The 15,826-nt window shown below is 42.6% G+C and overlaps 1 protein-coding gene across 1 annotated transcript in view; it reads right to left on the bottom strand.

Moving 5' to 3' along the window:
* The window catches only part of Nckap5 (NCK associated protein 5), a 795,495-nt gene that overhangs the window by 109,863 nt on the left and 669,806 nt on the right, over nt 1-15,826 (bottom strand). The window contains exons 10-11 of the mRNA XM_077110321.1: nt 7,785-7,973; nt 51-3,820 (exon numbers count right to left, since the gene is read on the bottom strand). Of these exons, the coding sequence (XP_076966436.1) occupies nt 51-3,820; nt 7,785-7,973 (3,959 nt within the window). The remainder of the gene's footprint in view (nt 1-50; nt 3,821-7,784; nt 7,974-15,826) is intronic.

The following is a 15,826-nucleotide window of genomic DNA, read 5'->3' on the forward strand; positions in this document are numbered from 1 at the left end:
AGGGGGGAGGCCTGTCCTCTACATTGCTGTTCACTGTCCCCGTGAGTTACCTGTTTAAGAGTTCTGTCATAAAGTTGTCTTTTGCTGAACACGTAACAGGGATGGGTCTGTTTCTTGGTTCCAACTTCATTTGGTTGTAAATGTCTGGTGATGTTTTCAGGTTATTTTTGCTTTGCAAACCAGCCTCAGGACTGTCTTCCGACGTGTTGCCCCTGTTGAGCTCATTTTCTATTTCGTACTGCAGTTCAGACTTTTTCTTTTCTTTTTTTCTTTCCGATTTTAGTTGTTTGTTTCCAAATCCCAAGACTTTTGCATCTTTCTTTTCCACTTTGGTTTTGGACACATCCATTTTCCGGCTACTGAGAGCTGGAAGTCTGCTCTTCCGAAAACCAAACCAGCTGGCAAAAGAAGGCCCTGGCTTTGGCTTTGCTTCCACAGAGGTGGACTTTGTCTGCACTTGGCCCTTTTCCACGTTTTCCTGAATGCACAACATGACCTTTTCTTCAATTGTGGGTGAGAGGGGGGCTTCTGGGCTCACAGCACCAGTCTCAGTTTTAGAGGCATCTGGATGCCTTCCAGAAGTTTCTAGCTTGGATGCCCTGCTTGTTTCCAAATTGTTTGGAGGCTGTGTCCTCCCTGGGGCCATCAAGGCTTGAGGGCAATCTGCTGGGGTGGGTAGGCACCTGCAGTGGTCACTGCTTGGTTCCCCAGGTACAGTCAGGCCGGGGCATTCTATCTGGGCAAAGGCCCGCTGGTGTTCCATTCCAGGTGGGGTGGGGATCCCTTCAGGTTTTGGGGGGATCCTCAGGGGCAACTTGCTTGGGCTCCCATGCTGGCTACCGGAACTGCCTGTGCTCCCTTGGGAGCATTGCCGGGAGAAGGAGTATCCCAGGGGTTTTCCAGCACTGGGGGGACTCTCAGATGTGGGAGCAGAAGAGGTCTTGGGAGGAGAGCTTTCGGTAGAGGCATTCTGCCTGGTAAGAGAATTGCCTCTCTCCGCAGTGTTGGTAATAATCTGAGTTCGGATTTTGCCTGAACCTTCCATGGGGGGAGTAGAGGGTTTGTCTCCTGAGTGGGCACTGAAGCTCTGGCTTCGGGCTTTGGCACCATTCATGCCTAGAGCAGGTTTTAGGTGTGGTTTGCTGGAAGAAAGAGATCTTTTCACTGATCTGTTTTCCACTCCATCTTTTCCATCAGCCCCAGGGATGCTATTTTCCAATGATTCTGGCAGTGCTGTTTCCAGGGGAAGTCCTTCCGCTAAACTGTCTGGCCCTTGTGAACCCAGTGGAGAGGTGGTTCCTTTATTCCCCGCGGTCTCAAGCCTGGCTGGATGCCTGGAGTCCTCGGGTCTAGACTCGCCCACGGCCACAGAACTTCTGGAGGCTTCATTTAAACTGTCTTTTTCATGTTTTCCTGGCACTGTGGAACTTTTCCTGAGCAACTGGGGAGACTTCATGAGAACTCTGAGTCCCACCGGGAGCCGAGTTTTCGGTCCTTTCTCATGAGCATTATGACAACCAGATGGGGCACTATGGCTTTTGAAGGAGGAAGAGGAACTGTTAACCTGAGACGAGGGTGACTCATTGGCCCCTAAGGAGGAAGGCTTGGGGGATGCGAGGACACTGTCGTTCACTTGTCCTTTTCTTCCTGGAGATACACTTTTGGAGGCTATCTCCACTGGCTCACGGATGGAAGGACAATTCTTGGATGTCCTTAACCCTGTGTCTGTGTGGATGGTCCCAAGTGTTTGGTGAGGAGAGGTTTTGGGGACACCTCTCTTTGGAGAGAACTTTGGAGGCCCTGGAGACATCAGGGCAAAAGAGCTAGTGGGGATGTGAGCAGGGCATCTGGTGGGAATCGTGGTTTCTGTGGAGGGTGGAGCATGGGTGAAGACAGGCTGTTTGAAAGCCACGGAAGGTTTCTTCCTCTGCACTTCTGTTGTGGCATGATTAGAAGAAATGACAGGAGCAAAGGTTGCTTTCAGCAGAGGGGCCTTGAATACTGTCCTTGCTGTGTCACTGGGGACTCTGGTTTCAGATGTGGCAGATGAAGGTGGCGGCAGATAGTCATAACTGGACCTGACCAGGAGGGAAACTGACCTGCCTGGAGGAGGGGGCGGGGAAGGAGACGTCATTCCCATGTCTGGCTCTGAGTCACAATGTTGGTCCCTTGTAGGAGGGTCTCCGTTCTCATGAGGCTCCGCAAGGGGCCTCCACCGCAATCCTGGAGTCTGACTCTTGGAGCACTGGACCGAGTCCTTCCTGCTGGACATTTTGGGGCCATGGGGAAGTTGGAGAGGGTGTTTTGGAATGTGCGATTCTGTTTGTGCATCAGAACAGAAGGGCCCTGGGCTCTCAGTCTTCATGAACCGGGAGAGTTTCCCAGGAAGTAAGGCCGATGATTTCTCAAGGGTCACTAGGCCAGAGGGGGAATCTAGCGCGGAAGCTTCGGGCTCTATTATTTTTGATTTCTGAGGTGAAGACTTGCCTCTGGCAGGTATTTTTGTCACACTTTGCTTTCGATAGAGACCTACAGATGCCCCCGACCTTGAATCACTCTGGCATGACATATTGTGTGTTGGCTTGGTCAGTTTTTGTCGCGGGGCATTTTGCGTTACTGACTGGAGGCTGAAGGAGTCTGTGGTCACCAGAGGAACATCATCCACGTCATCCTTTGGAATGTTTTTCTCACTTCCCTCTTCAGATCCTTTTAAGAAGGCAGAATCTCTCGCCGCCGCCGCAGCTGCTCCTGGCTGTAGATGAGCGATTCCCTGAGGTGAAAGTTCGGCGTGTTCGGCCTTCGGCCCAGCAGAGGCCGTGTTGATGGAGATTTCATTTGTGGCAACAGTGACAACTCCCGTCTGGTGAGAGCTGAACTCAACGGGTTCACCGTCTTCCGCATCAAGTATCACCGTGACACGTTCTTCGGAAGAGGTCCTTTTTACAACCCTTTGCTGCTTAATAAAGCCCAATGTCTTTGGCCTCGTCTCTAGGTAGGTGGGCACTGTGTTTTCCTCTTTAGGCGACTCAAGTTCAGACTTTCCGAAGCCTATGAGGATGTCCAGGTTCTCAGTGGACTTGTCGGTGTCGGCAGTCAATGACAAGTCCGAGGGGCTTTTCTCATCACTGCTCTCGATGCGTAACTCATCTAGGGTTTCGTTGTCATCAGTGTCTGAGAGCTGGAGATTGAGAGCCCTGTGACTGTGGCCTTGGTTGTGCGGATCCCTCTCCCTCTGCACCTGAGGTACCTGCACACTTGGGCACAGCTTCCTGTCCAACGGGTAGTTGCTGGCACAATGAGACAGCTTTTCAGGCTTTTCCCTGGGGTAAACTGAGGACATGTCTTCTGAAAAGTGTTTTCCATCGGGCTCCCAGCCAAATAGACTATCAGAAACACTGTGGGTTAACTTACTGCTGTGCAGCCTGCAGCCTTCATTTGGAACTGTTTGCAGCAATGCTAAAGAGGATGAGTCTTCATCGGCATCCTCCTGAGGATCTGTATCATAAACAAATGTCTTGTGGAGCTCCCCGCCAGGGCTCCCCACACCAGGTAGTTTGCTGGAAGGATATTCCTTAAGGCTGCCACTTTTAATTCCTGGAGAATATATTCCTTCATTTGAGTTCATGCAATCTTTATAACCCCATTTGGTTATCACTGACGGGGGTTCAAGTAACACTTTGCGTTTCTGTAGCTTCCTTAGCCCTTCCAAAATATGACTCTCCTTGATCCGAGTGGGAGGTAGTTCATCTGCAGAACTAGCAAAGCCACTTGGGAGTGAAGAATCGATACTTAGCCTTTTATCCCAGTTTTGTGTTGATTGCTAGGAAAAGAAAAGCAGATATCAGAAACAATTGAACCGTGTAGATCACAAATATATAAAAGGAAAAACCCATTGTTAGGCTTAATTTGTGCTATTGGTTAATAAGGATTCACATATAAATGTAGTTTATGCAATGTTAACTATGTAGTCAACATTGATTTTGCCAGATCCTGTGCTACAGTAGCACCCTGAAATAAAGGAATAGAAGGTAAGATCTCTACCTTGGGGGAGCAGAAAACTCAGCAGAGGAGAGGGGAGTTAGCTACAATTAAGTGTATGTCACAGGAGAAAATGAGACCTGTAAATGGGGTGGGTATTATAGATTCAGAAGAGGGAGCCCAAAGGCCTGTTTGGAAAAATCTTGAAAGGAATATAGGAAAGATATTTTTTAAAAAACACACCTAGCTCTTGAAAGACAAATAGACTTGCCTCAGGCTACAAGTGGGGAAAAGGCTTTCCAAGTTGAAGAAATGGAATGGGGAAATACCTGAGTCAGGGAGGTATGTTCAAGGAGCACTTAGGGAAATACCCAGAAGATAATAGGGCCTTCCTGTAGAGTGCCGATGGCATGTGGAGAGGGTAAACCAGAAAAGTAAGCAGCTCCCTGTCTACATGTTCTCTCCATTCTAACATTTGATAGTTCTTTGACTTCATGAACATCAATAAAATGTTTCTAAATTATTATGTATACATTCATGCCTTTACATATATGCTTACTTATACGACCTGGGCATTTTCTATTAGAACCCCATAGTAATTATTCTTCTACTAACTTACAAATGTCAATTTCTTGCCCTTCATACTTCCTCAAATGTCAGCCTTAGTTTTGGGAACCTGTTTTGGAAATGTCACAGGAAAAAGATTGCATTCCACACATTCACATTTTTCACACCATTGCCTATAAAAAAATGGAAGGGCAAAAGGAAGGGACTAACATTTACTGAGCACCTGCTGTATACTGACCACGTTCACAGTACTTTGCATCATCGGAACATTACCATAGGGAGACATTATCCTTCTCATTTTACTATGGAGAAAACAGATTCAAAACTGGTCCGTTGCAACTTACAGAGATATGAAGAGCTGGAGCAAGGGTTTGGATTCTGTTTTCCCTGGCACTTTCTACAGCACTGTCCATTTTACCTCAGTTCAAAGGTGGCTGGAGGGGATGTGTCCAGCTCTCCAGGCTGTGTTCCTAATCTTGATGCTATTCTACAAAGTCAAACTTGGCTTCTAGTCTCCCTTCTGCATTAGACAGTGTCCTAACAGAAATCACAAGTTACTTGTGCACTAATTTCTTGAATAGAACTTGCAGTTTAAATTACAAGCCAGCACCCAGGGAAATGAGTAGGATGTAAAGGATAATCTGATGACTTTTTATAAAAGGTTACCTAATTAATGGCAAGTAACTTCAACAGCTAAATGTGGTAGTTTCAGAAGAGCACTCCGAACCAGTCTTGGCTATACCAGCTGTTCTCCGCCATGCTGAGTGTTTAAGTATGTGCTCATGTGCAGAGATTGAAAAAGTGTCAGAAACTTACACTGGGATCTGGGCTTTTAAGTAACCTGTGAACATTTGCTTTTATCCAAGGAATTTCCATGACAATTATCCTTGCTATCCATAACACACACACATTTATTTGCTTTTAAGTCAAATTACATATTTTCTTTTGAAAAATTCCTTGGTGTTAGAAGTTGCTGGGAATAAATGTTATTTGGTGATGGCATCCCTTTTTCCCTGCTCTTCCTCTTTGCCATTTAAAGCTCCTTTGGAAATCAGAAGCAATCCCCTCAGTGAGTCTGAGTATTATAGACCACCCAGGTACAGTCCGCCTCAGCTTAGATTTCTAAGAATTTCTATGATCCCGATAGTCACATTGACAGGAAAGCAGAGAAACCAGGCAAAAATGCCCTGCAAGAGCTTGGATGAAGCAGATGTGTCTACCTCCACAGAAGGTACGCATGGCCTCTGCTGACCCTCCTCCTCTCTGCCCCTGTAGAGTCTGCCCGTGCTGCACTTCACCTTGCCCCAAGGTTGGCGGCTGTAAAACTTCAAATGAGATTGGTCACCTTCCTCCACCATTTTCCATAGGAGGTCGTGGCATTTAACAACTTGAAAAACAGTCTAACCCATCTTGAAACTTGGGAGCAAAAATAAAAGCATGAGTTCCCTGTGGCTGAGGGGACTGGGAGGTGCTGGTATTTCCCACAGGTGGATGCCTTCTCGGCTGGGCAAAGTTGCAGGAGAGTTGCCCTCTGGAGCAGTTGTGGATGGCTTCAGGACGCTGCTGCGGAGGTAGGGGTCACAATTCCTATACTTGTTTTCCACTCCTTACCTGGACATCAGGATTATAATTTCATTTATTATTTTATAAAGGACATTGTTGGTCTTACTGGGAATAAATCCATCCCAACACTGGGCACAACACCATCATGTATTAGGCTGACTCAACAAGACCCAGGAAAGCAGAACCATTAAGAGTGAAGGTTCTGGAACCAATTGCCCAGTTCTGCCATGTACTGGCCATGAGATCTTGGGCCAGTTACTTAACTTCTCATCTGTTACTCAGTTTCCTTATCTGTAGAATGGGGAGAACAGGAAGATGTACTTCACAGGCTATTGCAAGCATTAAATGATACTTGGGAAGTGCCTAAAAAATTCGAGATAAATGATAATAATTCTTTAATTAGAGCCAAGTTACTCCATGTAGGACATGCTGGTGCATTTCATTCAGGCTTCCTTTCTGTTTGGACATAAAACAGTATAAAAAAAAATGCTCTTGAGTTCAAAAAGAGCTCTTAGTCATATATTTTATTTAAGTTAATATTATACATTCAAATTCATAGCATTTAATTTTATTATGCAAGTTGATATAAATGAGCACCTGGCACCAGGTAAAAACTCCCAAAGTTCCTCAAGTGCACAGGGATTCCATGACCACGAGTGCACGCCACCCAGTGTCTGTGCCATGTCTTCAGAGCTTTCCTTCCCTTCTTCCCAGGGGAGAGATTGCCTTAGAACATCCAGGGCTGCTCTAATTCAAAGAATTCAGTCAAAAATTTTTAAAAAGAAAGTAAAAGGCTCTGGGAAGGACAGCTAAGTGGTGCCAGAATGAAATGAGCAGAATATGGGGCCATGGGAGTCAGCACAACGCTCAGGGACAAAGCGAGGAAACCTCTCTGGCCATGTTCCTGGTCTCTGAGGAGCCAGGCCCCTGGCAGTCATTATTCAGAACTCTGAATTGCTCCTCAGAGGGAGCAATTCTGATAATGCAGTAGGCTCTCCACTTTGCATTAGACGTCTGAGTCCTAGGGAATAGGCTTTAAATGCAAGCTTGAAATCTTTTTTGGAGTTCTTGTTCAGAAGATGACAAAGCTGCTCCGTCACCAATATTTTCTGGGAGTTATGGAATTTTCCTGGTTTCTAAACTGCTGAAAGCATAAACTAAATTTACCCAAATGGTAGAAAAAATGACTTTCAAATATTCTGATTCAAGGTTCCCATTCTCACGTATTCTGCTTTCCTTCCACTCTAGGGAACTGCTAAAACAGCTCTTTCAAAATTCTTGGCTTGCACCAGTGTGCAAAGAAGTTTGGTCAAAGCATGAAGGGATCTTTAGATGTGTGAGCCCGCTGTGCAGGTGGATGGCTATCCTTCTAATGGGAAGCATTGTCTAAGCATCTTGGCACATAAATAGGAATGGACCTACTTTCACTGAAGGCAGGGTCCCTGTGGTTCACCACAGTACATTCCCCAGTATGCTGCCTTCCAGTTGATAGTGAAATCATATTTGATGAGCCATAGCACTGATTAGTGGAGGTCAGCATAAACCATGAGCAGGTACTCAGCAAATGGTCATTTCCCTCTTACCCCTCCCTCCCACTCTCCGCCTCCGTGACCACATCCTACCAGCAGAGGATCTGGTTCACTCAGATGCTAAAAATGCCTGGAAAGGAGCCTTACCCTTTTCCTGAGGTTCTTGCTATCATGCCATGTGTAAGAGGAGCCACTGGAGTATTCACTGCAGGTGCTGGAAAGGGACAGTTCACTGCTACTGCAGCTGTTTCGAGGACAGAGGTGACCAGGGATGACAGCCCCCAAGCCAGTGCACTTCAGGGCAGAAGTTCCTGATCTTGCATTCAGTTGGTATTCCTGAAAAGGCAAGAAAGTTCTGAGCAAGTGCCTGCTTAGGGAAGAGTGAGTACCAACTGAACCTCATAGTGAATGGTCAGACGCACAGACTTAGGAGCCCAGCAGACTACAGGCACTGTGTTTACTGTGTGGCAACAGGGAAGTTAATTAGCTTTTCTGGCCATGTTCTCCTTTAGAAAGGGAATAATGACAGTAGTGCCTACCCTAAAGGATTATTGAAAGGAGTCGATGAGTTACTAGATATGAAGCACATAGCACGGCACCTGGCCTATAATTGCTGCTCAATTATTGCAAGTTCATCATAATCAAAAGTACTATGATGGTGGTTTCTTTTATCCTTTCTTACAGGTTAGAAAATAAGATCAACATCAAAATATGACTCAAGGTCATTGTAATGTTTTGAGCAACTAATAAAAAAAATTTGATGAACAAGTTATACTAGCTTATATGATAAAATTTACATTTTTGTCACATATGCTTTGGTAAAAATATCTAGTTTATTCAACCCCATTTCAATGTTTAAATGAATTCTACTGTCATGTAAGACTGAAAAAGAATAAATAAAAAACAAGCATGTAAAAAAAAAAATATGACTCAAGGGCTGCTTGTACAGCCAAGAGGTAGAGTGCTTGCCTAGCATGTGTGACACCACAGGTTCCTTTCCCAGCACCACAAAACAAAATCCCCAAATGACAACAATGTCATGACTTGAGTGCTACAAATGGAAGGAGACAGAGTAGTGTCCTTGGCTATAGGGTTCAAGAGCCTGAGCACTAGACTGCTAGTCTAGTGTCTGGATCAGGCTACAAAATGTCACTAAATATGTGATCTTGAGAAACACAAAAAATAAACTTCCATGGACCTTACTGTCCTCATTTGCAGCTTTACTAGATTACTCCCAAGGTCCTGTCTGGCTCTGACAAAATTCTTTTAAATAAGCTGTCAAATGCCCCCAGTTTATCGGTGCCATCTTTTAATAAGCCATGAACAGGGGACAACAAACTTATGTATTCCAAGTCTACAATGTAAAATATAAGACTTTTTGTATCTAGTTGGCTGTCCAAATGGCAGTAATGCACACATCAAACAGATCTGGGTCCTATGCAGAAGGCCCAGGCTGTTGGAATGCTAGTGGTCTGCATAAAGCAAGGGTGACCAATAAACTGTGAACATCCAAGCACATCTTGACAGCCACATTACTGCCCCTTTCATAACAAATGAAGTTCTACAAACCAGACAGGCTAAATTAAATTAGTACCCAGACCACTGAGAATAAAATCTCTCTACTACCATCTAATTCCAGTCTCCTATCTATATAAAGCTTCGTTTCAGGAACTCTTTGATGGGGTGCTATCTGTCTTGGCATCTCTTGCCTCTTACTTATGTGATTTACTGACACTTTCTGGGTGCCTCTGGTACCCCAGTACTTATCACTGCTTTCCAAATGCAATTCCCACTGACGGTGACGAAACACCACGCAGGGAAGAAGGTAATGAGAATGTGAGGGTGCTTGTGGTAATGCTGAGCCCCTGCATAAGTGCACGGGGCATGTTTAATTTGCTCTCGAATCAATATCCATAATACTTAATAATGTTAGATTTTATCTGCTTTGCTATCAATACTTTATTTTTTTTTTGCCGCATAACAATTTCTCTAAGTGATCTAAAAATGCCAAGAACTTTTATTACCCTAGTCCCCTTCCCCTGAAATGTGACTCTAAACATCAATGAAAGGAGAAATTTGTCTTAAAAACCCAGATTTCAACAATATCTATTGGTTTATACCCTTGTTTGTTGCCAGATGTAACTTGGTTAAGGGGAGTTCATATTTGGATCTCAGCTGCCTACGACCAATGGCTATGTCTGGCTGGAGCACCTGGAAGCTAAGCCTCAGCCATCACAGACATCTAGAATGTTCCCTGAGCAAATATTCAGAAACACCCCACCAGACTCCACCTCTGCTTGTGTGCCATCCAGTTCTTCCAGCCTGTTCTCTCACATTGTGTTGTCTGAGTAATCCGGGAAGAGGTAGGCAGCTAGGGCTGCCTCTGCTGGTAACTATGTCTCCTTTACAGAGAGGGCTTTTGTGACTGTCTTTCGCCAGGTGACCTGGAACTAAGCTCCACTGGCCTTTTTACACTCTGCTTGGCTTTTAGTGACAGTTTACATCCTGCCTTTTCCCAAAGTACTGGGGCTTGTATATCATTTCCTACCTATCCCTTACCACTACACCTACCAAATTATACCTGTTTTTACAACTTAACTCAATTCTCAGGATTCTTAATGCATTGGCCCCCTTGACCAGTTGTAACCCATATGAGTACCTCCTGCAAAGAGGCTGCATTAATATGACTTGGAAGATGGGCTGGAGTGAGAATGAACTCTGGGGTCTCTTGGCCTTAAACTTGAGTGCCCAGATGTGATAGAGGAAGGGCAGTCAATGTTATGTGTGGCAGGTGGGTGAGAGGGATTGGGCAAAGAGGTGTCAAAAGCATTGACTGCATACGATAATAATGAAGATGGAACTGCTTCTGGCATAGGAACTTGTAGGTGCTGCTGCTTTTATAAAAAGATACACATGTGTGTCTTGCCTCTTCAACTAAACGATAAGTTCACAATCTGCCTACAGGACCCTGTTTGAAACTTCCTGGCATCCCATCATTATCTGATACCTGGCACACAAGTGATAATATAACTGTACTGGGCAATAACCAACGTGGGTGCACTTGGTCTCAGGGATCACCATAGGAGTTTTTGGAAAAATGTACTAGTAGATGACCTTCTTGCTCATTGTTTCTACCTCTGCCATGTTTTCCTGTGGCTGTGACATAGTGCCACATGTTAAAGGAGAACAGAAAAGGGTAAAAGCAACAGAGATCTTCTGATGGTCCCAATGTTATTAGCAGGTACTATGCTACACACATTTCATGTATTATCTCATGTAATCCTTGCTGTAATTCTCTGAAATAAAAAAGAAATATCATTACCCACATTTTCTAAATGGGAAATCTGGCGTACTCAGATTTTAATATCTTGTAAAGGATTACTCGGCCAACATAGCATTGTGATGCCAGACCCAAGTCCCACCCATTTTGCTGTAATACTGAGAATGGCCCCTGACAGCAGAACTCTCCGGGATACACAGAACATTAGAATCCCACAGAGCATGGCTGTCAATAGATAATAATTATCACTAAAATTCTTCTTTGTCAGAAAATGCATATTGGTTTCCACTGCAACATTATCTTAATTATGTTTATTTCATTGGCAAAATTCACCCTGTTTTCCCTATTCAAACTGTATTTTTTTCAATGTGCATTTTAGATTACTACCTTGAATGACTCGTATATTTTTATATCCTTGCTGTGAGAAATGCCATATGAAATCTACAATTTTACTTAAAAAATAAAGAAACTGAAGCCAAGAGTTTCTTGAATAAGAATTGCATACTTTAAAAAGTCCCTGATCTTAAGGACATATTATAGATGGGATGCCATTCGGTCTTTATAGAAGTTTAAAGTGACTGCATTCCACTGAAATCTAATTTCAATTTAACTTGAGAATGTTTACCTTTGATATAGAATATCCTGTATACAACTAACAAATCATAAAGTAAAATCCAGTGATCCACAATGTTCAAGTAATTTATTTAAGCCTAACATTTTTCATTATGTATTTATACAACTGTTATATGTTTTTTTCAAGTTACTCTTTTTATGTCAATGGGATTTAAAAGCCATGCTGGTTAAAGTTTTGCCAAATAAGCACAAAGCGAACCTTAGCTAAAGGAAAAAAAAAAATGCACAGCCCATGAATTTTTAAAAGTTCATACATAATATATCATAAAAGTAGGATGAATAATATGGGACATGGGCTTTAATAAAAAGCTCCTTGACCATTTCTCAGAGACTTTGAGATGTAATCAATACCCAAAAAGGTATCTTGGGGACAAAGCCAAGATTTATGACATTTTTGCCTAGAGTGACACTTTCTGCTTACTATATCAGCTGGGGGACATGATATTGAATTTCAGAGAACACAAGAAAGGAAGGTCTTTTTATCTGCCTGACAATGCTTCAAGGATGCACTTTATGGTTCAGTTTGTGACATCATATTTGATGGAAGGAAAATAACAACCTGAACAAGTCCTCTGAAGGCAACTGGGGGACTCACGTGTAGCTCAACATCGGTTCGTGACTGCGTCAGACTTCGGCTCCTTCCCACCTCTGAGAGCAAATCTCCAGATGAAAGATCCAAGATGCGTGAGTGAAGTTTCTAGGAGAAGCCAAGCAGGAAAATGGAATAGCCATCATTTAAGTGTTTGTTTTAAAATCCTGCCTTGGACAACTAAGTCTCAAAAGAAGTGACATTTCTGAATTAGAGAATACATGCCCTCATAACCCACTTGAATCTAATGTATGAAATATGATATGTCAAGAGCTTTGTAATGTTTTGAACAACCAATTAAAAAAATATGGAAAAAAAAGAGAATACATGCCCTAATTCAAACATGTTTATTCCAGTTTATTAGGTGTTCAACATATATGCACATATGCAAATTGCATTTTGTAAACAATAATCATACATGTTACAGTTTTCCATCTGCCTTGGGAAATAGATAGTGGGAAAAATAAGTTGTAATTGAAAGATTAGTAGGAAATATGTGAATATTCCCAATATAGTTACTGACAAGTGTGAAAATAACTTCTGATATTCATATTAAAAAAAGCTCAGTCATCAAGTTAACCTAAAGATGTTCAGTGGTGGTTAAAATCTAAGCAAATAATTACGAAAATGACCTTATTTCTGAACAGCACTGATCTTGTGAAATCTTCCCTTGGACACATTTTAACTCAAAGTCATTAGCGTCATCTGTTAGAAACAATTAATGTGAATAGAAAATAATTGCATCAGGGATCTGGGGACTCAGAGGATTTTGTGCATTAATATTTACGTGCTATTCGATTATATACTGAATTCTTTATTTCAGTTTTTCTTGGAAGGCCTGCTAAAACAGGGACATTTCACTATATTAATCTTTATACTAATTACTAAGACTTTTCTGTGGACATTAAATTTGATCAGTTTAATTGCAAATACAATAAAACCCATGATTTATCCTCTAATGTTTCTACTAGACCCGTGACATTTTAAAAGTGGTACTTGTACCCTGGTTTGTCTTGGTTACAACTTTTGTGACTTCAGACACTAAAAGTGTCTAATCATTATGTAAAAAAAAAAAAAAAAAAAAGGAATAAATCCAAATCTGGCTGCCTGTTGCTTTGAAAATTCAATTTTTCTAATGAAGATAAAACCTCAATAGGTAAATAGAAGACTGACTTTGTTTCTGAACAGTTTTTATAATCCTTAGGTTCTCTCTAGATTCTGAGTTTCCTGGGGACAAAGATAGAATTTCTCTCACCATTTAATTCCCAGGACCTGACACAGTATATTATACTCAGTAAGTACCCAATAAATGCTCATCACAGTCTATAAAGGAAAAATGATGTCGTTAGATTATCCCTATCTGTATATAGGTTTTAAACATTGAGAGAGTGCCAGAATAATTATAATGTTTTAAGACCCAAGAATACATTTATCAATATGCAAACAGTAGAAGTAGTTATGGGAAATGACATTCAACAAAAGAAATGATGATTTTGAGTGGTATATCATGTGATTTGGAGGAAGAGTCCTGTATAGATATCTGACTTCTTATTCAGTTCATGATTGTACTTCACTCCTTTTTCTAAAATATGTGATGTCACCCTTTCACTGACTGCATGAATATGTGCGGGTAAAAACCTCCTTTCCTAAATGATGTTACACGTCACTGGTTTTTATCCAACTGCTCAGTCCCTGCCTTGAAATCAGTAAAGTCTTCATGGAGATGGAGGAGGTCCTGGAGCAAGAGATCAGGGCACTTGAGTTCCAGCCCTGTTAAAGCACAGGTTTCACGGGTTCTCAGGAATGTAATTGAACCTCTCTGTGTGAGATCCCTCACCTATTACAGAAGGATGGAAATGGCTGCTTAATTCACCATCCAAGGACAGGCACACAGTCATAGCAAGAAGAGGTGATATATAGGAACCCATGTAGCCTTACTGCAAGTTATCGTCCTAGTTGAGAGTGCGTGGTAGGTAGTTTCTTAGAGGTTAGGATTTAATCATTTGCTGTTACAGCATCCATGCATGTAAGGTAAACAAAAACCAACTCAGGAAAGTAAAATCTCAAAGAAAATTGTCGATGTATATGTGGGTGATAAAACCACTTTTGTGAAACCATGATATAATCTGAGCTTAATTCTGATCTTGAAAAACAAGAGTAGAACGTTTATGTGGACAATTCAAGTCACTGTCAGAAGGGGAGAGAGAAGGCATGACCCTTTCAGAGGAGTCCTCCTGCTTAGAGGGCAAATTCTCCATCTCACATTCAGCCATACTTCATATTCCCTGTTGGAGTCCATCTGGATAAAATCTCTTACCTGAACAGCTTTAAACTTCAAATGTTTAGCCTTAAAATCCAGAAAAAATTCTGGATATGGTTGTGTTTTGCTTTAGATGTGAAAGACAGCAAGACCACTCAATAAAGGTGTAAAACTGACATTGAATTACCTGTTACTTGGTCTTAGTAACTGAGTTTGGCCTCAGAAATAGACTCCTAGCCTCCCATATCTTCAAACCAGTGAGAAATACTTTCTTCAAATGCTTCCTTTGAGGGCAACAGTCTTATTCTCCCTTCCTATCTGACTGGTTCCATTGAATCAGGAATGTGCCCCTCTCCCTTCTGAGTTGATGCTTTCATTCATATTTCCATTGGACACTATCCCAGCTCTTGTCTACCTAAAAGAAAACCTGCCCAGGATTCAAAACTACATTAAAACCCTACCTGGAAGGTTACCTATCCTCACTAATGCAGGGCGGGTTCTCTCCCCTGATGGATTACATTGCTCTCTCCCTCAGGTCCTTTATCTAGTGTACCAATACTGAACTGCTCCTGTTATAGGTTCTGCTTTCCCATGGGTTATCAGCTCCATGAGAATACAGGCCAAGTCCTCTGTTTTCACTTTGTCCCTGAAGCAAACACTGACACACAGCTGGTCTTTTCTCCTAGCCTCTTTTTCAGTAAAGGATGGCTATGGTTAGTTCTAGCCCACGGAGTGTGGGCAAAAGTCATGTCTGCCCTTTCCCCTTGGTCCAGGAACATCCTACATATGTTTCTCTGCGCTCTATTCTTTTCCATTGGCTCAATGCAGTGAACTCAGTACAGTAACTGTAGAGGCTACATGTCCAACAGGAAGCAAACCTGGGGAAGAGAATTTGGACTCGTGAATCACCAACTGGATGACAATTACACTAGGACCAGAAATACCTCTTTTGGACTTTATATGAGGAATAAATCAGCCATGATTCATTTGGAGTTTGTTTGTTATCACTAACGCTAACTTGGCTGATATTTCCTTCCTTTGAGATAAGAACTTTTCAGCACACAAGGTAGTTACTTAGTAGGTACTTGCGTTCATACTCACATACATCTGTGTGTTAATAAGTGCATCTGCGCACACACCTATTTACACATGTATATGGCTGTTAGGGGACCAAGGTGACTTCCTACACTGAGGATTTCAACTTTATGGGAACCAAGCTTACTTTCTGTCACTAGATGCAGGAGCAAGGGTGGGACATTTCTCCAAGGCTTAGACTGTATCACAAGTCATAGCGAGGACCTACCTTCTATACCAGGATAAAATGCCAAATTTAGTTTTGAAGACATAACAATGTCAGGGCAGCTGGTGCCCAGACCACAGGTTGGATTAGTAATATATGGGGATTAACTTGCCCTCAGTTGGTTAGC

The sequence above is a fragment of the Callospermophilus lateralis genome, chromosome 9 (assembly GCF_048772815.1).
Source record: "Callospermophilus lateralis isolate mCalLat2 chromosome 9, mCalLat2.hap1, whole genome shotgun sequence".
Classification (NCBI taxonomy): Eukaryota; Metazoa; Chordata; class Mammalia; order Rodentia; family Sciuridae; genus Callospermophilus; species Callospermophilus lateralis.